This window comes from Oncorhynchus kisutch, linkage group LG18 (genome assembly GCF_002021735.2).
Source record: "Oncorhynchus kisutch isolate 150728-3 linkage group LG18, Okis_V2, whole genome shotgun sequence".
NCBI lineage: Eukaryota > Metazoa > Chordata > Actinopteri > Salmoniformes > Salmonidae > Oncorhynchus > Oncorhynchus kisutch.
Genome location: NC_034191.2, coordinates 8436905 through 8461379, shown reverse-complemented (window position 1 = coordinate 8461379; position 24475 = coordinate 8436905). Strand labels below are relative to the sequence as shown.

At 42.8% G+C, this 24475-nt stretch overlaps 2 protein-coding genes across 3 annotated transcripts; both read right to left on the bottom strand.

Annotated features, from left to right (window-relative positions):
• Positions 1-795: 795 nt before the first annotated feature.
• On the bottom strand, positions 796-6583 carry LOC109878817 (extracellular calcium-sensing receptor-like). Its single transcript, XM_031795427.1, has 7 exons — positions 6300-6583; positions 5398-5692; positions 4620-4909; positions 4002-4282; positions 3132-3340; positions 2430-2775; positions 796-2312 (listed from the first exon to the last, which is right to left on the bottom strand). Exons 1-7 carry the CDS (start codon positions 6581-6583, stop codon positions 1396-1398), a joined length of 2622 nt encoding a protein of 873 aa, XP_031651287.1. The 3' UTR covers positions 796-1395.
• A 2364-nt stretch (positions 6584-8947) lies between these two features.
• LOC116352886 (extracellular calcium-sensing receptor-like) lies at positions 8948-13830 on the bottom strand. 2 transcript variants are annotated; one of them, XM_031795415.1, is made up of 7 exons: positions 13518-13830; positions 12804-13098; positions 11949-12238; positions 11520-11815; positions 11206-11426; positions 10490-10835; positions 8948-10237 (listed from the first exon to the last, which is right to left on the bottom strand). In XM_031795415.1, the coding sequence occupies exons 1-7, from the start codon at positions 13799-13801 to the stop codon at positions 9321-9323; spliced, it is 2649 nt and encodes an 882-aa protein (XP_031651275.1). In that variant the 5' UTR covers positions 13802-13830; the 3' UTR covers positions 8948-9320. The 2 variants fall into 2 exon arrangements, with proteins under 2 accessions (XP_031651275.1, XP_031651274.1); XM_031795414.1 differs by having other exon boundaries at positions 9051-10237; positions 11206-11815.
• Positions 13831-24475: the final 10645 nt, after the last annotated feature.

Genomic DNA, 24475 nt, shown 5'->3' with positions numbered 1-24475 from the left:
CTCTGTTACAGCTGGGCCCTGGGTATACATGTTTACGCGTAGTTTATGTACAATGATTAAAACACTAAACAAGACAAACAAAACGATCACAGATAACACAATAAACATACAGAAACAGATTTAATTTACACGTAGGTTATTCTACTAACAGGTTATTCTACTAACAGGTTATTCTACTAACAGGTTATTCTACTAACAGGTTATTCTACTAACAGCACAAGAACTTGTCTTTCCCGAAACAGTTACACGCAATTCAAAAATAAAAATGCTCCAATAAATATTTAAAATGATCAAGGGGGACAAGAGTCTCATGTTTAAGTTTAGTCTGCAGGCTATTCCATAGGCAAGGAGCGTATTAGGAAAAGGCAGCCATACCCAACTCTGTGGAAAACGCATGGGCCTCAAGTTTAATCCATGCTTGAGACCTGGTTTTAGGATATATAATTATAATATTGATGAGTGATGATAAATTAGAAGGTAGCTTTCAGTGTTGATGCAGTTGCATGCAGGTAAATAATATCCCAATAATCAATAACAGACATAAAAGTAGCTTGCATCATTTGTCTTCTATTTGTAGAGGACAAGCGTGTCCTGTTTCTATAGAAGAAGCCTAGCTTGATTTTTAGCCGTCTACAAAGTTTGCCAATATGCATTTTAAAAGAGTTTATCATCCAACCATATCCATACGTATTTATATGCAGAGACCTGATTAATTTGAGAACCATCTAAGCTCGTAAGTGCAAGTGTATTTTCAACCAACTTTTTGAACCTATTAAAATCATAACATGTGTTTTATTTGCATTTAAAACAAGTTTCAGCTGTATAAAATACAGTGATAATGCTTGGTCAGCCGTTGAAGCGATAGAGTACATGACAGTGTCATCTGCATATAAATGAATTTGACACTTTCTTATCTCATCACCGATATTGATGATGTAGAGAGTGAACAGTAATAGTCCAAGTATAGAACCTTGTGGGACCACTTTAACCAACTCCAATGGCTCCGACTGGATGTCGTCGACTCTAACAGCCTGACTTCTATCCTTTAGATCGTCATGAAACCAACGACAGGCATCCAATCCCAGTCCTATTGACGACAGCTTACTCAAAAGAATTGCATGGTGGACAGTGTCAAAAGCTTTAGATAAATCAATGAACAAGGCGGCACAGCACTGTCTATAATCTAGGGCATTAGTAATATCATTTTAACACTAGATTTCACCAATCTCTCATAACATTGGAATATATGAAGTGAACCTGTGTCATGTTACTAGTTACAATGTTACCAATGATCACCTGCTAAAACGTTGGTAATCTCTGTCAGAGTAGTCCTACCTAACTCTATGATAAACCATATAACTGAACGTTACAATGTTTTTTCCACTCAATCATTTCTTAATAACGTATATCATTGGATGTCTTCTCCATGAGGTGTTTCTTGGTGTTCTTCTCCGGCCTGAACAGAATAATAAAGCATTTAGGAACAAATAATAGAAAGAACAACCCAAAGCTAGAGGTGATGATGGCAAAGATCTCCACAGCTACAGTTAACTTCCCAGGAGAGCTGACATAAGCTGGGATAAAGGTGATCCAGACTGCACAGAATATGAGCATGCTGAAGGTGATGAATTTGGCCTCATTGAAGTTATCAGGCAGCTTCCGAGCCAGAAACGCCAGCACAAAGCACAGGAGAGCCAGGAGTCCTATATAGCCCAACACAGCCCAGAAACCAATAGCTGAACCCACATCACACTCTAGAATGATCTTTTCCTTGTAGGTAGTGAGGTTTTTAATGGGGAAGGGAGGGGACAGGACCAACCACAGAGTGCATATCAAAGCCTGGACAAACGTGAAGGACACTACTGTCAATCTCTGCTGTGGAGGACCAAACCATTTCATGACATTACTGGCTGGAAGCGTAGCCCTGAAGGCCATCAACACCACTATTGTTTTCCCCAGAACACAAGAGATGCAGAGGACGAAGGTGATCCCAAACGCTGTGTGACGCAGCATACAGGACCATTCAGAGGGCTGGCCAATGAAAGTGAGAGAACACAGAAAACACAGAGCCAAGGAGAAGAGCAGCAGGAAGCTCAGCTCAGAGTTGTTGGCCCTGACGATGGCCGAAGTTCGATGGCGGTAGAAGACAGTTGCCGTTGCGATGGCCAGACAAGCCCCGCCCACAGAGCAGGCGGTCAGGATGATTCCAAGGACCTCGTGGAAGGACAGGAACTCCACAGGCTTAAGGACACAGCGGTCACTCTCAGCGTTGGGCCAGTACTCCTCGGGACAGATCAGACAGTCTGAAGAATCTGATCAGGACAAAACAACAGATATCAAATGTTAATAATAATAGATTCACTACTATACCTTTGTTGTGCTGTTAATATGAATAATCCACTACTTAGTGGATACTCCTATAGTCCTACCTGTGTTATTGCTGATCTCTCCCTCTGCACATTGGATACAGTCATAACAGCATACAGGCTTTCCTTTCTGTACAGCCTTACGAGTGCCTGGGGGACAGCTCTCACTGCACACTGACACAGGTACTTGTGTACTGTTCTTTACCCAGGTGATTTCCCTCTCGATGTCAAGCCTCTGGTCAGGAGGCAGGGACCCATCATAGAGCCCCACTGTCACCAACTCCATCTTCCCACTCTCCTGTCTCTGCCAGTTGACCAACTCATAGGTGGCCACTGGGTCCCCGTTGGCATCGAAAGACACCTGGTACCCGTTACGAGAGAAATTCACCCTCCTCAATCTCTCCAGGACCTGGGGGTTGGAAGGGGAAGAGAGAGAGAGAGATGGGACGAGAGAGAAGGAGAAAGGTGAAGAGAGATGGAGAAAGGGAAGACAGAGATGAGTGAGGGGAAGAGAGATGGAGCGATAGATGGAGAGAGGGGAAGAGAGAGATGAGAGATGTAGAAAGGGGAAGAAAGATGGAAAGAGAGAAATTGAGAAAAGGGAAGATAGATGGAAAGAGAAACAGAACATAAATTCAATTCAAATTTATCAGATGTGTTACTTCAGAAGAAGTTGTAAAGTATAATGAGAACTCCTAGGCCTTCATACATGTTGTCTCAATAAACATATTTATCAGGAAATGATTCTACAGACTTGTCATTCACCTGTGTTGGCTTCACATTAAGGTTTTTGTCACAGTTCACAGTGGAGTTTTCTCTCTCTTCACAAACGATGCTGTGGATGGCGTGTGCTATGGCATAAACAGCTTTATACACCATGTTAGTGACACGCAGCTGTGATGTATCTGTGTAGGGGGCCTGTAGCTGCTGTATATCCTCACTGCCATCACACACCTTCTCTTCAACCCCAACACCTGTAGAGGTCCCTACAGACAGACAGACAGACAGACAGACAGACAGACAGACAGACAGACAGACAGACAGACAGACAGACAGACAGACAGACAGACAGACAGACAGACAGACAGACAGACAGACAGACAGACAGACAGACAGACAGACAGACAGACAGACAGACAGACAGACAGACAGACAGACAGACAGACAGACAGACAGACAGACAGACAGACAGACAGACAGACAGACAGACAGACAGACAGACAGACAGACAGACAGACAGACAGACAGACAGACAGACAGACAGACAGACAGACAGACAGACAGACAGACAGACAGACAGACAGACAGACAGACAGATAGATAGATAGATAGATAGATAGATAGATAGATAGATAGATAGATAGATAGATAGATAGATAGATAGATAGATAGATAGATAGATAGATAGATAGATAGATAGATAGATAGATAGATAGATAGATAGATAGATAGATAGATAGATAGATAGATAGATAGATAGATAGATAGATAGATAGATAGATAGATAGATAGATAGATAGATAGATAGATAGATAGATAGATAGATAGATAGATAGATAGATAGATAGATAGATAGATAGATAGATAGATAGATAGATAGATAGATAGATAGATAGATACCTGTCCCCAGCCGACAGCCAAAGGCTCCCTCCCAGAACTCAGTGAGTGTGGGAGACTTGGACACCTTCTGTGGGGAGAGGTCCAGGAGGAAGTCCCTGAGGCCGGGGATGACAGAGCGTTGGATGCCAATTCCGATGGCCCCGGCACACAGTCCGAAGTGCAGCATGTCTGGGTCAGTGACCCAGGACTCGCTCCCGATCCACTGGCGGGGCGGAGAGGGCAGGCGTTCCATTTCCCTCAGCAGGATTTTCATGTCCCAAGAGGATACGAATGCAACCACCACCCGGGCTGTGGAGCTGGGGAACATGAAAATATCATATGCTTAATATGCTGGTCATGTTTGTCATTCACTGAAATGTCTCAGTGAAGTGAACATTAGTATTAATCAACACTTTTGACTTGCTTGAGATATGCAAATCATGTTGGTCTCACAGGGTGGCAGTGTAGCCTAGTGGTTAGAGCGTTGGACTAGTAACCGGAAGGTTGCAAGTTTGAATTTGTTCTTAACTGACTTGCCTAGTTAAAATAAAATCAGCTTTTGGAAAAGAGATAAATTAATGACAATAGTATGTTTTTAATAATTATGGTCTTGCATTTGTATGAATGAAAAGTTCACAAGTAATCATGGATCACCTCCGGATCACGTCGGCCACCCGTTGCACTCTACTGAGTGGGCTGGTACGGGAGAAGGCTTCAGAATACTCCACACAGATGCCCTCCTCTTGTGCTGCCTGTAGGAAAGCAGCCATCCCGTAATTACCGTAGTCAGAATCGGAACGGACCGCCCCAATCCAGGTCCAGCCGAAGTGCCTGATGAGGTGGGCCAGAGCAGCAGCCTGGAACTGATCACTGGGGATGGTTCTGAAGAAGGTTGGATACTGTTTCTTATCACTCAGACACGCACAGGTGGAAAAGTGGCTCACCTTGGTAAAAACAGACAGTCGAAAACATGAGAAAGATCATCATGTCGGCCAAACGAGTCTCAGTTATTGGCTACTTTCTGCTTTTTTTCTTTAGATGTTTGGTATGAGGTTAGGGAGACATTAATAATAATAATGTATTGTTTTTCATTGGGCCAGATTGAAAAGGATACATATTTCTGCCCGTTTCTATCTTGGTCGTTCTATTCATATTGATAATAGTATTATAAGACATACTGGTGCTATGAAAAACATGAGTAAAAGGTGTGACACTAATCCCTGGTCTCCCATAACAACCTAGCCTATAGTCCTCAGATCATGTTCTAATGCCGCAAGATGTCCTCCAGACTCATAGTTCTCAGTCTACGTTCAAATGCATTTCTCTACATAATTTCACACAGAAATGTATATTCCTGAAGGAGAGGAGAATATAAAGTAGGAATACAGTAAGTTTAAAATATGCTGAATGATTTCTTTCCACATTAGTTTACCTGAGGAATGCCGAAAGGGCCAATGATGCGCAACATGCTGATGGTTGGCGTGGAGCCAGACTCGCCAACGATAGCTGTCACTGTAGGCGACCCCGAGCACTGTTCTCCGGTATCAAACATTGGGTCCAGGCCATTAGCCAGCTGGAAGGCCACTTTCACGGCCATGGGGACCGTGGTGCACGAGTCGTGCACTTGATAACCGAGTGTGACACCTGGTAGAAGGTCTGAACTGTTGTTTATCTCGTCAACTGCGAAGACCATGGCGCGGGAGAAGCGCAACTCACGGGAATCCAAACTGTAAATAGAAGGTAGGTGAGTGAGCACCACTTGACTAAACGGTAAATTAGCCCATAGAATATATGGTTATACGAGGACAAACATCTTAAAATCTAGCCTTATTTTCCACACCGTCTACATGCCTACACATTTGATAACTGTAATTGAGGACATTGTAGTATTGCCTGCATTTGAAAATGTGACACTTTGTAACAGTAGGCTTTATCTACTCTCTCAGACACAAACACACGGTTTAACTGTCTTTAAAACACTGTTTATCTGTCATTAAACACACTGTTTACCTGTCTTTAAAACACTGTTTACCTGCCATTAAACACACTGTTTACCTGTCTTTAAAACACTGTTTATCTGGCTTTAAAACACTGTTTACCTGTCATTAAACACACTGTTTACCTGTCTTTAAAACACTGTTTACCTGTCATTAAACACACTGTTTATCTGTCTTTAAAACACTGTTTACCTGTCTTTAAAACACTGTTTACCTGTCATTAAACACACTGTTTATCTGTCTTTAAACAGTGTGTCTCCGTGTCTTTAAAACACAATTCATCTGTCTCCCCACACAGCCACAGTCCTGTCCCCTGTTCCCTCTTGCGCTCACTGACCTCCCTGTGCACTGCAGGGGCTCAGGCAGGCTGGTGTAGCTGTGTTCCACAGTGTGCATATAGTTGTGGATTGAGAAAACACCCCCGATGACAAAGTCCCCGTCCTGGGAGAACGCCGGAGGACGAGGGGTGCCTTGGAGCCTGCATCTGACAGACTCCAGCCCAGAGGCAGAGACAGAGGCAGATGAGAGCAAGGCAAGCCCACCAGCCACCACAGCTAGATGTAGTAGAACCAGACTACCAGCAAGACCTGGATCTAGAGCAGGAGCCGGAGAGAGCCTCATTCCCCCGATGTGTAGAAGGTATGGAATAACACAGCACCACACAGACCCACATAGGTCAGGATACCTCTCTTCTCTGGGTTAAATACCCACCGTACCTCTGTGGGGATTCCTCTGGGGGCCACACTGTGGGTAATGCCATGCCAAGGAGGGAGGGGCTAGAGGCTGCTCTGCTCACCCAGTCAGGTCCTGCTTCTTTCAGCTATAGAGAGTGTATGCACCAGCATCAGAACTGACTGTAATGGTTTAGATAAACATACATTAGAAACAATAACCACGAGCCTCTCTTATATTTATCGTACTGTCTAGTGCTCTTGGCACGCTGGCACTGCACAGTATTTACCCAACAGTCTAGTCCTCTAGGCACTTTAGCTCTTCACAGTATTTCTGCTATAGTCTAGTCCTCTTGGTAAGCTTCCTCTCTTATATTTCCCCAACAATATAGTCCTCTTGGTAAGTTGCCTCACTTACAGTTGAAGTCAGAAGTGTACATTCACCTTTGCCAAATACATTTAAACTCAGTTTTTCCAAATTCCTGACTTTTAATCCAAGTAAAAATTCCCTGTTTTAGGTCAGTTAGGATCACCACTTAATTTTAAGAATGTGAAAAGTCAGAATAATAGTAGAGAAAATTATTTATTTCAGCTTTAATTTCTTTCAGCAAATTCTCAGTGGGTCAGAAGTGTACATACACTCATATAGAATTTGGTAGAATTGCCTTTACATTTTTTAACTTGGGTCACACATTTCGTGTAGCCTTCCACAAGCTTCCCACAATAAGTTGGGTGAATTGTGGCCCATTCCTCCTGACAGAGCTGTGTAACTGAGTCAGGTTTGTCGGCATCCTCGCTCACACATGCTTTTTCAGTTCTGCCCACATATGTTCTATTGCATTGAGGTCAGGGCTTTGTGATGGCCACTCCAATACCTTGACTTTGTTGTCTTTAGGCCATTTTTGTCACAACTTTGGAAGTATGCTTGGGGTCACTGTACATTTGGAAGATCCATTAGCATCCAAGCTTTAACTTCCTGACTGATGTCTTGAGATGTTGCTTCAATATATCCACATAATTTTATCTCCTCATGATGCCATCTATTTTGTGAAGTGCACCAGTCCCTTCTGCAGCAAAGCTACCCCACAACATGATGCTGCCACCCCGTGCTTCATGGTGGGGATGGTGTTCTTTGGCTTGCAAGACTCCCACTTTTCCTCCAAACATAACGATGGTCACTTTCTCCCCATGTGCAGTTGCAAACAGTAGTCTGGCATTGTTATGGTGGTTGTGGAGCAGTGGCTTCTTCCTTGCTGAGCGGCCTTTCAGGTTATGTCAATATAGGACTCATTTAACTGTGGATATAAATAATTTCGTACCTGTTTCCTCCAGCATCTTCACAAGGTCCTTTGTTGTTGTTCTAGGATTGATTTGCAATTTTCCCACCAAAGTACGTTAATCTCTAGGAGACAGAACACATATTCCTCCTGAGCGGTACGACGCATGCGTTGTCCCATGGTGTTTTTACTTGCGTACTTGTCACGGTTGTCTTGAGAACTGTACCAAGGCGCAGCTGATATTGAGTTCCACATATTTATTCCAAAGTGAAACTTAAACCAAAAACAATAAATCAAATAAACGAACAACGGTATGTGACTACATGGAACACGTGCACAAACACAAAATAATATCCCACAAACACAGGTGGGAAAAATATCAACCTATATATGATCCCCAATTAGAGACAACGATTATCAGCTGCCTCTAATTGGGAATCAAACAAAACACTAACATAGAAAATAAAATATCGAACACAATATAGAAATTATGAACTAGAATAACTCCTAGTCACGCACTGACTTACTACACCATAGAGAAACAAGGGCGTGACAGTACTATTGTTTGTACAGATGAACGTGGTACCTTCAGGCGTTTGGAAATTGCTCCCAAGGATAAACCAGACTGACCAGACTGGAGGTAATGGCTGATTTCATTTGATTTTCACCATGATGTCAAACAAAGAGGCACTGAGTTTGAAGGTAGGCCTTGAAATACATCCACAGGTACACCTCCAATTGACTCAAATGATGTCAATCAGCCTATCAGAAGCTTCTAATGCCATGACATATATTTCTGGAATTTTCCAAGCTGTATAAAGGCACAGTCAACTAAGTGCATGTAAACATCTCACCCACTGGAAGTGTGAAACAGTGAATTAAAAGTAAAATAATGTATCTGTAAACAATTGTTGGAAAAATTCCTTGTGTTCATGTACAAAGTAGATTACAATTTGTGAACAAGAAAAGTGTGGAGTTGTTGAAAAACGAGTTGCAATGACTACAACCTAAGTGTATGTAAACTTCCCACTTCAACTGTGTATGAAAATGTTTATTATATTATAATACATAAATTGATGAGTTACAATATCAATTGAACACATGCACTTTAATGTTATATCAATTCATATAGGAATAAAGCTTTTCTCCAACAACATGGAAGTGGTTCCACTCTGTAGGCTACTGCTAATCACATCATTTAGCAGGTCAAATCAGATTTTAACACTCTAGATTTTAACAATCACTCATAACATTGGAATATCTAAAGAGAACCTGTGTCATGTTACTAGTTACAACGTTACCAATGATTAGCTGCTAAATTGATGGTCATCTCTGTCAAAGTAGTCCTACCTAACTATATGATAAACCATATAACTGATCGTTACAATGTTTGTTCCCCTCTATCATTTCTTAATAACGTATATCATTGGATGTCTTCTCCATGAGGTGTTTCTTGGTGTTCTTCTCCGGCCGGAACAGAATAATAAAGCATTTAGGAACAAATAATAGAAAGAACAACCCAAAGCTAGAGGTGATGATGGCAAAGATCTCCACAGCTACAGTCAACTTCCCAGGAGAGCTGACATAAGCTGGGATAAAGGTGATCCAGACTGCACAGAATATGAGCATGCTGAAGGTGATGAATTTGGCCTCATTGAAGTTATCAGGCAGCTTCCGAGCCAGAAAAGCCAGCACAAAGCACAAGAGAGACAGGAGTCCTATATAGCCCAAAACAGCCCAGAAACCAATAGCTGAACCCACATCACACTCTAGAATGATCTTTTCCTTGTAGGTAGTGAGGTTTTTAATGGGGAAGGGAGGGGACAGGACCAACCACAGAGTGCATATCATAGCCTGGACAAACGTGAAGGACACTACAGTCAATCTCTGCTGTTGAGGACCAAACCATTTCATGACATTACTGGCTGGAAGCGTAGCCCTGAAGGCCATCAACACCACTATTGTTTTCCCCAGAACACAAGAGATACAGAGGACGAAGGTGATCCCAAACGCTGTGTGACGCAGCATACAGGACCACTCAGAGGGCCGGCCAATGAAAGTAAGAGAACACAGAAAACACAGAGCCAAGGAGAAGAGCAGCAGGAAGCTCAGCTCAGAATTGTTGGCCCTGACGATGGCAGAATTTCGGTGACGGTAGAAGACAGCTGCCGTGGCGATGGCCAGTAGAGCCCCGCCCACAGAGCAGACGGTCAGGATGATTCCGAGAACCTCGTGGAAGGACAGGAACTCTACAGGCTTAAGGATACAGCGGTCTCTCTCAGCGTTGGGCCAGTACTCCTCGGGACAGATCAGACAGTCTGAAGAATCTGACCAGGACAAAACAACAGACATCAAATGTTAATAATAATAGATTCAGGTTTTATTTATTTACAAATACATGTCCCACAATGCTGCACTTTATAAGTTTACAATAAAGAAGGTTTAATTAATGTACAGCTTACATAAGATAATAAGAATAGGAACATGATTGACAGGCACAACCTTTGCAGTGCTGGTAATATGAACAAACCGTGATAGAAATTACTACACAATTTTGCCAACTGTTCCTATAGTCCTACCTGTGTTATCACTTATTTCTCCCTCTGCACATTGGATACAGTCATAACAGCATACAGGCTTTCCTTTCTGTACAGCCTTACGAGTGCCTGGGGGACAGCTCTCACTGCACACTGACACAGGTACTTGTGTACTGTTTTTTACCCAGATGATTTCCCTCTCGATGTCAAGCCTCTGGTCAAGAGGCAGAGACCCATCATAGCGCCCCACTGTCACAAACTCCATCTTCCCACTCTCCTGTATCTGCCAGTTGACCAGCTCATAGGTGGCCACTGGGTCCCCGTTGGCATCGAAAGACACCTGGTACCCGTTACGAGAGAAGTTCACCCTCCTCAATCTCTCCAGGACCTCGGGGTTGGAAGGTCAAGGGAGAGAGAAAGAGGGGACGAGAGAGAAGGAGAGAGAAGGAGAGAGGTGAAGAGAAATGGAGATAAGGGAAGAGAAGAGATAGAGGATGAGAGGATGAGAGATGGAGAGATAGATGGAGAGAGGAGAATAGAGAGATGAGAGATGGAGAAAGGGGAAGAAATATGAAAGAGAGATAAGGAGAGAAGGGAAGATAGATGGAGAGAGAAACAGAACATTAATTCACCTCATATTTATCAGAAGTGTTACTTCAGAAGAAGTTGTAAAGTATAACGAGAACTCCTAGGCCTTCATACATGTTGTCTATATAAACATATTTATCAGGAAATGATACTACAGACTTGTCATTCACCTGTGTTGGCTTCACATTAAGGTTTTTGTCACAGTTCACAGTGGAGTTTTCTCTCTCTTCACAAACAATGCTGTGGATGGCGTGTGCTATGGCATAAACAGCTTTATACACCATGTTAGTGACACGCAGCTGGGATGTATCTGTGTAGGGGGCCTGTAGCTGCTGTATATCCTCACTGCCATCACACACCTTCTCCTCAACCCCAACACCTGTAGAGGTCCCTACAGACAGACAGAGAGAGAGAGAGACAGAGAGACAGACAGACAGACAGACAGACAGACGGATGGACGACGGACGGACAGATAGATAGATACCTATACCCAGCCTACAGCCAAAGGCTGCTTCCCAGAACTCAGTGAGCAGGGGAGAGTTGGACACCTTCTGTGGGGAGAGGTCCAGGAGGAAGTCCCTGAGGCCCGGGATGACAGAGCGTTGGATGCCAATTCCGATGGTCCCGGCACACAGGCCGAAATGCAGCATCTCTGGTTCAGTGACCCAGGACTCGCTCCCGATCCACTGGAGGGGTGGAGAGGGAAGGCGTTCCATCTCCCTCAGCAGGATTCTCATGTCCCAAGAGGATACGAATGCAACCACCACCCGGGCTGTGGAGCTGGGGAACATGATTATATCATATGCTTAATATGCTGGTCATGTTTGTCATTTACTGGAATGTCTCAGTGAAGTGAACATGAACATTAGTATTAATCAACACTTGTTGAAGTTCCCAAGTAATCATGGATCACCTGCGGATCACGTCAGCCACCCGTTGCACTCTACTGAGTGGGTTGGTAAGGGAGAAGGCTTCAGAATACTCCACACAGATACCTTCCTCTTGTGCTGCCTGCAGGAAAGCAGCCATCCCGTAATTACCGTAGTCAGAGTCGGAACGGACCGCCCCAATCCAGGTCCAGCCGAAGTGCCTGATGAGGTGGGCCAGAGCGGCAGCCTGGAACTGATCACTGGGGATGGTTCTGAAGAAGGTTGGATACTGTTTCTTATCACTCAGACACGCACAGGTGGAAGAGTGGCTCACCTAGGTAAAAACAGACAATCGAAAACATGAGAAAGATCATCATGTCTGCCTCACAACTCTAATGTATTGGCTACTTCCTGCTATTTTCTTTAGCTGTGTAGTTTGATGTTGGCCTTATCTTGGCCAGTTCGCAGTTGCAAATGATAACTTGTTCTCAACTAGCTTACCTGGTTAAATAAAGGTGGAATAAAAAAAATGTTAGGGAGGGGAGATATTAATAATAATAAGCCAAACTATTGTTTTTCATTAGGCCAGAATGAAAAGGATACACAAAACTGTGACACCAATCCCTGGTCTCCCATAACAACCTAGCCTATGAAAGATAGTCCTCAGACCATGTTTTAATGCCTCTAGATGTTCTCCAGACTCATAGTTCTCAGTCTATGTTCAAATGCCTTTCTCTCCATATTTTCAAACAGAAATGTATATTCCTGAAAGAGAGGAGGATATACACTAGGAATACAGTAAATTAAAAGTTGAACTCATTCCTGAAAGATAGGAGAATATACAGTAGAAATACAGTAAATTAAAAGAGGCTGAATGATTTCTTTTCATAGAAGTTTACCTGAGGAATGCCGAAAGGGCCAATGATGCGCAACATGCTGATTGTAGGCGTGGAGGCAGACTCGCCAACGATAGCTGTCACTGTAGCCGACCCTGAGCACTGTTCTCCGGTATCAAACATGGGGTCCAGGCCGTTAGCCAGCTGGAAGGCCACTTTCACGGCCATAGGGACCAAGTTGCAGGAGTCGTGCACTTGATAACCAAGCATGATACCCGGTAGAAGGTACGAACTGTTGTTTATCTCCTCAACTGCGAAGATCATGGCGCGGGAGAAGCGCAACTCACGGGAATCCATACTGTAAATAGAATATGGGTCAGTGAGCACCTCCTGATGAATGATGAACTAGACTATAGAATGTTACCATGGCAAACAGCCTAATATCTAGTATCATTTGCATACCGTCTATATGTCTACACTTTTGTTGTCTGTAATTGAGGACATTGTAGTATAGCCTGCAATTGAAAATGTGATCCTTTGTAAGAGTAGTCTTTACCTACTCTCTCAGACACAAACACACTGATTATGGTCTTTAAAACACTGTTGACCTGTCTTTAAAAACATTGTTTATCTGTCTTTAAACACACTGTTTATCGGTATTTAAACACACTGTTTATCAATCTTTAAACACACTGTTTCTCTGTCTTTAAAACACAATTTATCTGTCTTCCCACACAGCCACAGTCCTGTCCCCTGCTCCCTCTTGCGCTCACTGACCTCCCTGTGCACTGCAGGGGCTCAGGCAGGCTGGTGTAGCTGTGATCCACAGTGTGCATATAGTAATGAATGGAGAAAACACCCCCGATGACAAAGTCCCCGTCCTGGGAGAACGCCGGAGGTCGAGGGGTGCCTTGGAGCCTGCATCTGACAGACTCCAGCCCAGAGGCAGAGACAGAGGCAGATGAGAGCAAGGCAAGCCTACCAGCCACCACAGCTAGATGTAGTAGAACCAGACTACCAGCCAGACTTGGATCCAGAGCAGGAGCTGGAGAGAGCCTCATTCCCCTGATGTGTAGAAGGTATGGAGTAATACAACGCCACACAGACCCATATATGTCAGGATACCTCTCTTGTCTGGGTTAAATACCCACCGTACCTCTGTGGGGATTCCTCTGGGGGCCACACTGTGGGTATGGCCATGTCAAGGAGGGAGGGGCTAGAAGCTGCTCTGCTCACCCAGTCAGTCCTGCTTCTTTCAGCTATAGAGATGCACCAACATCAGAACTACGTTGACTGTAATGGTTAAGATAGACATAAACATACATTAGACACACAATAACCATGAGCCTCTCTTATATTTCCTCTACAGTCTAGACCTCTTGGCAAGCTGGATCTACACAGTATTTATCCAACAGTCTTGTCTTCTTGGTATGCTGGCTCTATACAGTTAATCCTCTACAGTTAGTCCTCTTGGCACACTGGCAGTACACAGGATTTATTCTACAGTCTAGTCCTCTTGTTAAGCTTCCTCTCTTATATTTCCCCTACAGTCTAGTCCTCTTGGCACGTTGCCTTTCAGTTGAAGTCGGAATTTTACATTTGCCTTAGCCAAATCCATTTAAAAACAGTTTAAAAAAATTCCTGACATTTAATCCAAGTAAAAATTCCCTGTCTTAGGTCATTTAGGATCACCACTTTATTTTGAGAATGTGAAAAGGCAGAATAATAGTAGAGAAAATTATTTATTTCAGGTTTTATTTCTTTCATCACATTCCCAGTGGGTCAGAAGTTTACAAACACTCAATTAGGGAGTGCATAATATATACGAATCCTGAGGATTATGATTCAAAGGCACCCCAAAAAGGTACATCCTCAGAAGGGTCAGCCCCCGAAGGAAACTAAGTACACGGCTGCGTCAACCACGCCCTGATACCCAAAGGACTGCTTTAACAATAAGAGGAGTGCCCTTAATTAACTTCTTAAGGTATAAGGGGCAGCATTTTCACTTTTGGATAAATAGCGTGTCCAATTTCAACTTCCTGCAACTCAGGCCAAGAATATAAGATATACATATTATTAGTAGATTTGGATATAAAGCACACTGAAGTTTCTAAAACAGTTTGAATCATGTCTGTGAGTATAACAGAACTTATGTAGCAGGCAAAACCATGAGGACTAACCTTTTGGAATATTTTTTTTTGAGGTCTCTGTTCAGTGTTTTCTCATTGGGAAACGATATTTCTTCGGGACTTGTTTTCAGTTCCTACCGCTTCCACTGGATGTCACCAGTCTTTTGAATTTGGTTGAGGTTATTCCTTTGTGCAGTGAAACAGTATGGCCATCTAGGAACTTCGTAACACTGTTGAGAGTTGCGCGAGACTTGAAAAGTAGCTTGGTTTGTTGTCTTCCTGTATTGAACACAGATAGACCCGTCTTCAATTTGATTGAATATTAACGTTTAGCAATACAAGCTGTATTACAAAAGTAGTTTGAAAAGTTTTGGCAAAGTTTACAGGCACTTTTGAAATATTTTGTAGTGACGTTGCACAATTTGGAAGCTGTTTTTTCTGGATCAAACGCGCCAAATAAATGGACATTTTGGATATATATGGATGGAATTAATCAAACAAAGGGACCAATTGTGATGTTTATGGGACATTTTGGAGTGCCAACAAAAGAAGCTCGTCGCAGGTAAGGCATGTTTTATATTTTATTTCTGCAGGGTTGAAATATGCTACTCTCTTTGTTTACTGTTGTGCTATCATCAGATAATAGCTTCTTGTGCTTTCGCCGAAAAGCCTTTTAAAAATCTGACATGTTGGCTGGATTCACAACGAGTGTAGCTTTAATTTAGTATCTTACATGTGTGATTTAATGAAAGTTAGATTTTTATATAATTTTATTTGAATTTGCCGCGCAGCATTTTTCCTGGCTTTTGGCCAAGCGTCCCCTATACCATAAGAAGTTTTTATACCCTCATGCATGATAAATACAGCATCATTCGCGTGTACACAGGAGTGCATCACGGAACACAGCGGCTTCTACCTGACTCTCCCCAGTAATGCGTCTGCACATATATCGTAATAACTAAAGTTCGAATTATACAACCAATTTTCCAAAGCCTATATAGTTAGAGGCCTGGGAAGTAGGTCTCAGTGAGATTACATAGTTGGTATAATATCAAGGATAAGGACAGTGATTATTATTGCAAAAGGATATCGGAACCTGCAAAACTTATTAAGCTTAAAAAAGGATTCTATAGAACCATCGACAGGATCGTCTCAGAATTGAATGAACTCCTAACCCAGAACAATATGGAAATACTCTTGATCTACAACCCTATACATAAACATGTACACATCTCAGGGGATGCTGGTGGGGGTATAAAAACCAGCGTAATTTAGCCTACATGTTGGGGATGGGTCCCAATTCAATGGACGTATGTGAAAGATAAATTATTCCCATTCCCTGCGGATATACATGCAGGATTTTACAACATATTTGTGTATCCCGAGATCATATCCTATCAAAGGGTCAGAGACAGTTGTGTGTCCCTCCTGAGAGCAGTTCATATAGACAGAAAGGATGGCGATATAGTCACTGTCAACTATGACGTATAAACAAGAAATATATTGAAAACATTCTGGTTGAGCTTAAAACGGATCAGAACGAACACATCGAATTTACTTATCGTAAAACGATTGTAAAACTCCACTTTAGACCCACAAAAACCTCTCTACATTAGTATTATATATATATTTATAGAAACATAATACAAATAAATTAAAAGGGTTATGGACCACCAACATCTCGACCCTAACCGCTATGTCTCATACTATGTTGCTCAAGTGGTTAATGATTTACCCGGCTATTATGGATCCCCGACCATGTACGGTTCGGGGATAGGAGGTATATTTCGTAACCTCTTTAGGATGGTTGTACTGTTTATGTAGAGAGGCCTCAGCATAGCCAAACCACATTTAAAATCAGCGGCTAAAAATACAGTAAGTGAGGTTGTAGCCAATGCTATGACCAGAACGGCGTCACCAGATGCCGAGCATCAAGAAGGCTCGGGGCTTATGATGTTGTCTCGAAAACCAAAAAAGAGACCTCCGGGTACAAGGCTCAGGCCTGTGTCGTGGAAATGTCCTCTATTTACCAAATCATGGGAGCAAACCACAACACAAGTCAGAGTTAGTTATCAAAGTCCATCTTTAATTATATGAGCTCTATCACAATCCTGTGAGGTAATTCAATTCAAATCAAATCAAATCAAATCAAATCAAATGTTATTTGTCACATACACATGGTTAGCAGATGTTAATGCGAATGTAGTGAATTGCTTGTGCTTCTAGTTCCGACAATGCAGTAATAACGAACAAGTAATCTAACTAACAATTCCAAAAAACTACTGTCTTATACACAGTGTAAGGGGATAAAGAATATGTACATAAGGATATATGAATGAGTGATGGTACAGAGCAGCATAGGCAAGATACAGTAGATGATATCGAGTACAGTATAACATATGAGATGAGTATGTAAACAAAGTGGCATAGTTAAAGTGGCTAGTGATACATGTATTACATAAGGATGCAGTCGATGATATAGAGTACAGTATATACGTATGCATATGAGATGAATAATGTAGGGTAAGTAACATTATATAAGGTAGCATTGTTTAAAGTGGCTAGTGATATATTTACATAATTTCCCATCAATTCCCATTATTAAAGTGGCTGGAGTTGAGTCAGTGTCATTGACAGTGTGTTGGCAGCAGCCACTCAATGTTAGTGGTGGCTGTTTAACAGTCTGATGGCCTTGAGATAGAAGCTGTTTTTCAGTCTCTCGGTCCCAGCTTTGATGCACCTGTACTGACCTCGCCTTCTGGATGACAGCGGGGTGAACAGGCAGTGGCTCGGGTGGTTGATGTCCTTGATGATCTTTATGGCCTTCCTGTAGCATCGGGTGGTGTAGGTGTCCTGGAGGGCAGGTAGTTTGCCCCCGGTGATGCGTTGTGCAGACCTCACTACCCTCTGGAGAGCCTTACGGTTGAGGGCGGTGCAGTTGCCATACCAGGCGGTGATACAGCCCGCCAGGATGCTCTCGATTGTGCATCTGTAGAAGTTTGTGAGTGCTTTTGGTGACAAGCCGAATTTCTTCAGCCTCCTGAGGTTTAAGAGGCGCTGCTGCGCCTTCTTCACGATGCTGTCTGTGTGAGTGGACCAATTCAGTTTGTCTGTGATGTGTATGCCGAGGAACTTAAAATTTGCTACCCTCTCCACTACTGTTCCATCGATGTGGATAGGGGGGTGTTCCCTCTGCTGTTTCCTGAAGTCCACAATCATCTCCTTAGTTTTGTTGATGTTGAGTGTGAGGTTATTTTCCTGACACCACACTCCGAGGGCCCTCACCTCCTCCCTGTAGGCCGTCTCGTTGTTGTTGGTAATCAAGCCTACCACTGTTGTGTCGTCTGCAAACTTGATGATTGAGTGGAGGCGTGCGTGGCCACGCAGTCGTGGGTGAACAGGGAGTACAGGAGAGGGCTCAGAACGCACCCTTGTGGGGCCCCAGTGTTGAGGATCAGCGGGGAGGAGATGTTGTTGCCTACCCTCACCACCTGGGGGTGGCCCGTCAGGAAGTCCAGTACCCAGTTGCACAGGGCGGGGTCGAGACCCAGGGTCTCGAGCTTGATGACGAGCTTGGAGGGTACTATGGTGTTGAATGCCGAGCTGTAGTCGATGAACAGCATTCTCACATAGGTATTCCTCTTGTCCAGATGGGTTAGGGCAGTGTGCAGTGTGGTTGAGACTGCATCGTCTGTGGACCTATTTGGGCGGTAAGCAAATTGGAGTGGGTCTAGGGTGTCAGGTAGGGTGGAGGTGATATGGTCCTTGACTAGTCTCTCAAAGCACTTCATGATGACGGATGTGAGTGCTACGGGGCGGTAGTCGTTTAGCTCAGTTACCTTGGCTTTCTTGGGAACAGGAACAATGGTGGCCCTCTTGAAGCATGTGGGAACAGCAGACTGGTATAGGGATTGATTGAATATGTCCGTAAACACACCGGACAGCTGGTCTGCGCATGCTCTGAGGGCGTGGCTGGGGATGCCGTCTGGGCCTGCAGCCTTGCGAGGGTTAACACGTTTAAATGTCTTACTCACCTCGGCTGCAGTGAAGGAGAGACCGCATGTTTTCGTTGCAGGGCGTCTCAGTGGCACTGTATTGTCCTCCAAGCGGGCAAAAAAGTTATTTAGTCTGCCTGGGAGCAAGACATCCTGGTCCGTGACTGGGCTGGATTTCTTCCTGTAGTCCGTGATTGACTGTAGACCCTGCCACATGCCTCTTGTGTCTGAGCCGTTGAATTGAGATTCTACTTTGTCTCTGTACTGGCGCTTAGCTTGTTTGATAGCCTTGCGGAGGGAATAGCTGCACTGTTTGTATTGGTTTCATTCAGTGTCTCTCAGTGAATTCTCTGAGAGCCCCCTCCACATTGCAATAGCATTTTGACTTTCAACAGTTCAGTATCTCTAATGAAAAGTTGAGAGTCCCCCCATAATGGCAAAATGGGATCCTTATAGCAAAGATCACACATAGTCAGACAGCATAGACATAATAAATCGTTCAGCTTTGTCTCCTTACTCAAACCCAGAACCATAAACCAATCCTCCATATCAACAGGCATATATCAAATTGTCATTTAGATACAACCAATTCTAAATACAATCAATCCTGGACAAACTCATGGAGACACACTGAACTGGCACACAGACATTGTGAGGTCAAGAGATATGTTTACACATGATGATACTTTGACCTCTCCCCTCTCTGCGGCCCCTGCAACTTAGTCTTGACATAGAACAGATACCCGCAACCTCGCCACAGTATTATACAAAAATACCATTCTGATGAGAAGTAACTTACACATATTTGATGAATATAAAACATCTTACATATGTTACCAACAAATTCTGAATCTTCCACGACACCTGCCCCTAAAAAGCAGAGGTTAACCGTTAAAAGAACCTCAGTAAGTCAAAGGCGTGGTAAAGTGAGGAGGCCTGGACCAAAAACAACAAAAATAATACTAAGTATTTTCTAAAAGAACAAGCAACATAGCTCTTTTACACCACATGCCCTGTGAAGATATAAAGACAGAGCTCAATCTTTCACGGCCCCTTAACTCTTGAGACTAGGGGGCATTATTTTGATGTTTGGATGAAAAATGTACCCAAATGAAACTGACTATTTCTCAGGCCCAGAAGCTAGAATATGCATGCAATTGGCAGATTAGGATAGAAAACTTTGTAAAGTTTCCAAAACTGTCCAAAAAATTGTATGTGAGTATAACAGAACTGATATTGCAGGCGAAAACCTGAGGAAAATCCAACCAGGAAGTGCTGTTTTCCTGAAACCTCTCGGTTCCACTGCATGCTTTCCCTCCATTTAAAGGCATATCCCTTTGGCTTCCACATGCTGTGAACAGTCTTTAGACATAGTTTAGACATGAAAAATGAGCGAGAATGATCACATCGCGTCAGTGGGTGTCCTTTTTCCATGCGCAAGCAGCTTGGAGCAGAACTTTTCTATCTCTCTCCTATTGAAAAAGCTACCGTCCGGTTAAAATATTATTGATTATTTATTGTAAAAACAACCTGAGGATTGATTATAAAAAACATTTGACATGTTTCTACAAACTTTACGGATACTATTTGGAATTTCCATCTGCCCTTCTTGACTTGCACGAGCCTGTGGATTATTCAACATAACGCGCCAACCAAATGGAGGTTTTTCAATATAAAAATTATCTTTATCGAACAAAACAAACATTTATTGTGTAACTGGGAGTCTCGTGAGTGCAAACATCCAAAGATCATCAAAGGTAAGCGATTAATTGTATTGCTTTTCTGACTTTCGTGACCAATCTACTTTGCTGCTAGCTGTTTGTAATGGTTACCATCGTCTGCTGAGAGAGCTGTCCTAACATAAACGCTTGGTTTGCTTTCGCTGTAAAGCTTTTTTGAAATCTGACATGCCATGTGAATTAACAACAAGCTAAGCTGTGTTTTGGTATATTGCACTTGTTATTTCATGACAAGTAAATATTTTTAGTAATTTAATTTGAATTTGGCGCTCTGCAATTCAATGGACATTGACCCCGCTAAATGATCCCGCTAAAGGGATCGGTGAACCAAGTTAACCCAACATTCAATAGAGATGTCCAGTTATGCGGAGATAGCCCCACTCTCTGCCATTACAGACAACGGTCCTATAGAATGTTTCATACCAGGCCACGGTGACAACTATCTGGACCTATCTGGACCTTACTACCTTGAGCTATGACACTGGGTGCAACGCCTTGCTGTATCAAGGGGTTCAAAAGAAGTTTTATGCGCTATAAACGTGAAGTTTCTGTACTGGGGTTTTCTAAAGTGTTTTAGAAAGAGCAGTTCACAATTGGGCCCCTCTGCCGACCACGTTTCACCCTTGAAAGTCATGGTAGATACAAAAATAGGCAAATGAACCACCGATTGCTGATTACTCTCAAAATCATAAAAAAACATATTTCTCTGAATGTTCATCTTCAGCCAAGGGCTGAATATTACACTCGTGTGGCACTTCTTGAACCACTTCAGCGTCTCTGCTTTTCAAAGGCACTTCACAAATTGGGCAATGTATGATTCCACACACATGAGGTTTAGGGATGTATATTTAAGGTTGTAATTAGCATATAGCATATTGGACATTTCTTGTTAATATCACAACTGCTTACAGATTTACAGACCTTGGGGTGCCATGTTTAAATTTGGCGTTTTTCTTAACAGTAGGCCGAATGACTTTTGAGGTGACAATCTGCACAGGGTGTCAGGTTTAAGGGCTTCATCGGACAATTTTCATCCAGACATACTGAACAGTTATAAAGGCACGAGTGTCCCTCCCTTTCGGGTGTAGCTGGTATGGCAGGATGGACACACATATGGTGCGCCTAAAAACGCTGTGATGTTAGTAACGGCATAGTAATGTTCGTTTTGCTGTGATGTTTGTAATAAAGGTACAGAATCTGAGGATGAGGTTGGGAGTTGTTCAAGAGAGCTGCATTAGAGGTTTGTAATAGCATAAAGGTACAGAATCTGAGGATGAGGTTGGGAGTTGTTCAAGAGAGCTGCATTAGATGTTTGTAATAGCATAAAGGTACAGAATCTGAGGATGAGGTTGGGAGTTGTTCAAGAGAGCTGCATTAGCTCTACTGTGGTACAAAACAACAATCTTGATATTCAGAAAATGTTCTAATTTGACTATGTCCGAGAAAGCCACCACATCCTGTATACCCACGACCCACGGCCGTTTGGAGCTCTCTAGCCTTGTGTAACTCCACTAGATCCGTACATTCAGAGTTGAGTAAATGTGCTAGACCTATTGCAAAGCATAGCTTATTACCTGGATTGTGAACGTTTATGAGGTAGGCCCTTTTATTGCTAATGATTTCTGCTGGCATTAGGCTATCTAGTTTCTTTCTCTGAACCTCGCCACCCAGGGGTTGACGTATTATTTGCACTACAAGCTCGAGGGTCCTATCGGCTATGATGGATACATTTGATTGAACAAATCGTTCCAGCAGGGCTATAAATTGTTCAAGATCTGCTTCACCATTGGGTAAAATAAGAGATACAGTGTTATGCAGGATTTCTCCACAAATTTCCAACTGTAAGACATCACGAGGTTCGCCATAATCTCTTGCCCTGTCTAACAGTTCATTCAGAGTATCCAGTGTCATCACATAAAACACTGCATAGTCAAGATTCTGATTCACTCATGTGAAACTGAAAAACTGTTGAATCTCTGTATTGCAGAATTGATTTCGGTACACAACCCGGACACTTCTATCAATACCATCTCCCTCCTGATTTATTAGACAATTTTCCAAATCCTCAAAAACATTGTATTGCATTTCAGATTCTTCGGACATGGGTGTTAATGGCGGGGTTTGTGGGCGGTCCGATGAGGAAGATCTTAGGCTCTCATTCATCTGGTTAATTAACGATATGAGGGCTTCAGGAATCTGGGATAACAGGTTTTCATCGGTGGCCCCTGACTCATTCATACAATTAATCATTTATTTGAGTTTGGCGGGAATCTGGGATTATGTGTTTTCATCTATCGGTATTATGTCTGTTACTCCAGCCTCATTCATATGGTTATGTCACGGCTGTTTGAAGGAAAGCACCAAGGTGCAGCGTTGTGAGCGTACATTATCACCGACAAAACAATAAAGAATACAAAAACAAACCGTGAAGCTCAAAGGCAAAGTGCCATAAAGAATGTCAACTTCCCACCAAGACAGGTGGGAAAAAGGTACCAAAGTATGGTTCCCAGTCAGAGACAACGATAGACAGCTGTCCCTGATTGAGTACCATACCTGCACAAAACATAGAGATAGAAAATCATAGAAACACAACACATAGAAATGCCCACCCCAACTCACGCCCTGACTAAACCAAAATAGAGACATGAAAAGGATATCCAAGGTCAGGGCGTGACAGGTTAATTATAGCTTGGAGTTCGGGCGGTATCTGGGATAACAGGGTTTCAACTGTCTCAATTATGTCTCTTGGCTCAGCCATTTGGATAATTAATGATGTGTGTTCTTGTGGTATTCTGGGCGGATACATGTTACATATATGTTTTTAGCGCATGTATTTGCGTTTTTGAATCAGATTGCTGTTTAACAAATATGGCATTGTTCTATGCCAGGAGGATAGATCCTGATGATTAAGTCGCTCGAGTAAAGCCCATACGTGTGGAGCAAAACCTTTCGGGATTTTGGAGCCCCCTGGAAAAGGGGGCTTGTTCTATTTCAGGTTCGGAGGAATCAAGAAGGTTGGCCGCCTCCATAATAGCAGGTTGTCTACCTCTGAAATGTCATTTAAAACGATGAAATCCTCCGGTTTCGTTGATTCTTTGTAAATGTCCGGTGAGCCGAAATCCTCTGCGTTCTCTAGGTGCGTATGGGGTTCTGTGCCGTTATACGCCGGGGAGGAGTCTGAAAGAAAATAAAATATACAAAATAGGTTATTAAACATAAAATATTTTAGATAAAAATGTCAAATATATTTCAGGTATATATATATACTATATATTAACAATACATAATTAAATTACCTCAGCTTTTTTGAAGCAGGCTGTTCTGACGAATCGCGGAAACCGGGGGCGGAAACCGGGGGCTCTTGACTTTTTGCACCTGGTATTCCAGATTCTGCGGGCCTGTCTCATTGGAGTCTGAATAGACATTATTTGTCATTGTTTTAACATATTCAATCATAAAAATGTATAAAATAATAAAATATGTATAACTAATAATATATATATATAATGGCTTCATACCATGTACAAGTAGCTCCGTTTCTTGAAGCAGTAAGTTCCCTGCCCAGTTGCACTTTTTTGCACCCGAGTTGTGCGTTGCTTGTTTGAGTCTGGAATATGGAGCGAGCGGGTGTGAGTTCCCGGGGTAATTGATGGGTCGTTCAAATTCTCGGTTCTTGGTGTGTTTGAAAAAACATTCGTACAGAACGGGAGAATAGCATCTGTGTCATCTGCTCCTCCGATGTTGTTCAGGGTCCATAAGGAGGCTGTTATCCTTCTTGGCGATCTGTCAGCTGTAAACACAAAAATAGCTTTTAATATAGGGTGCACACTTTTTGTTTTTAGTGTATAAATATTCTTATTCTTACAATAATG

Coding starts and splice junctions, on each gene's coding strand:
- LOC109878817 (XM_031795427.1), bottom strand. CDS start 6,583: ATGAGGCTCTCTCCGGCTCCTGCTCTAGATCCAGGTCTTGCTGGTAGT. Junction 4,283..4,619: donor GTGGCCGACGTGATCCGGAG/GTGATCCATGAT, acceptor CATGTTCCCCAG/CTCCACAGCCCGGGTGGTGG. Junction 2,313..2,429: donor AGAGATCAGCAATAACACAG/GTAGGACTATAG, acceptor TGTCCTGATCAG/ATTCTTCAGACTGTCTGATC.
- LOC116352886 (XM_031795414.1), bottom strand. CDS start 13,801: ATGAGGCTCTCTCCAGCTCCTGCTCTGGATCCAAGTCTGGCTGGTAGT. Junction 12,239..12,803: donor GCCCTTTCGGCATTCCTCAG/GTAAACTTCTAT, acceptor GTTTTTACCTAG/GTGAGCCACTCTTCCACCTG. Junction 10,836..11,205: donor TTAATGTGAAGCCAACACAG/GTGAATGACAAG, acceptor TCCAACCCCGAG/GTCCTGGAGAGATTGAGGAG.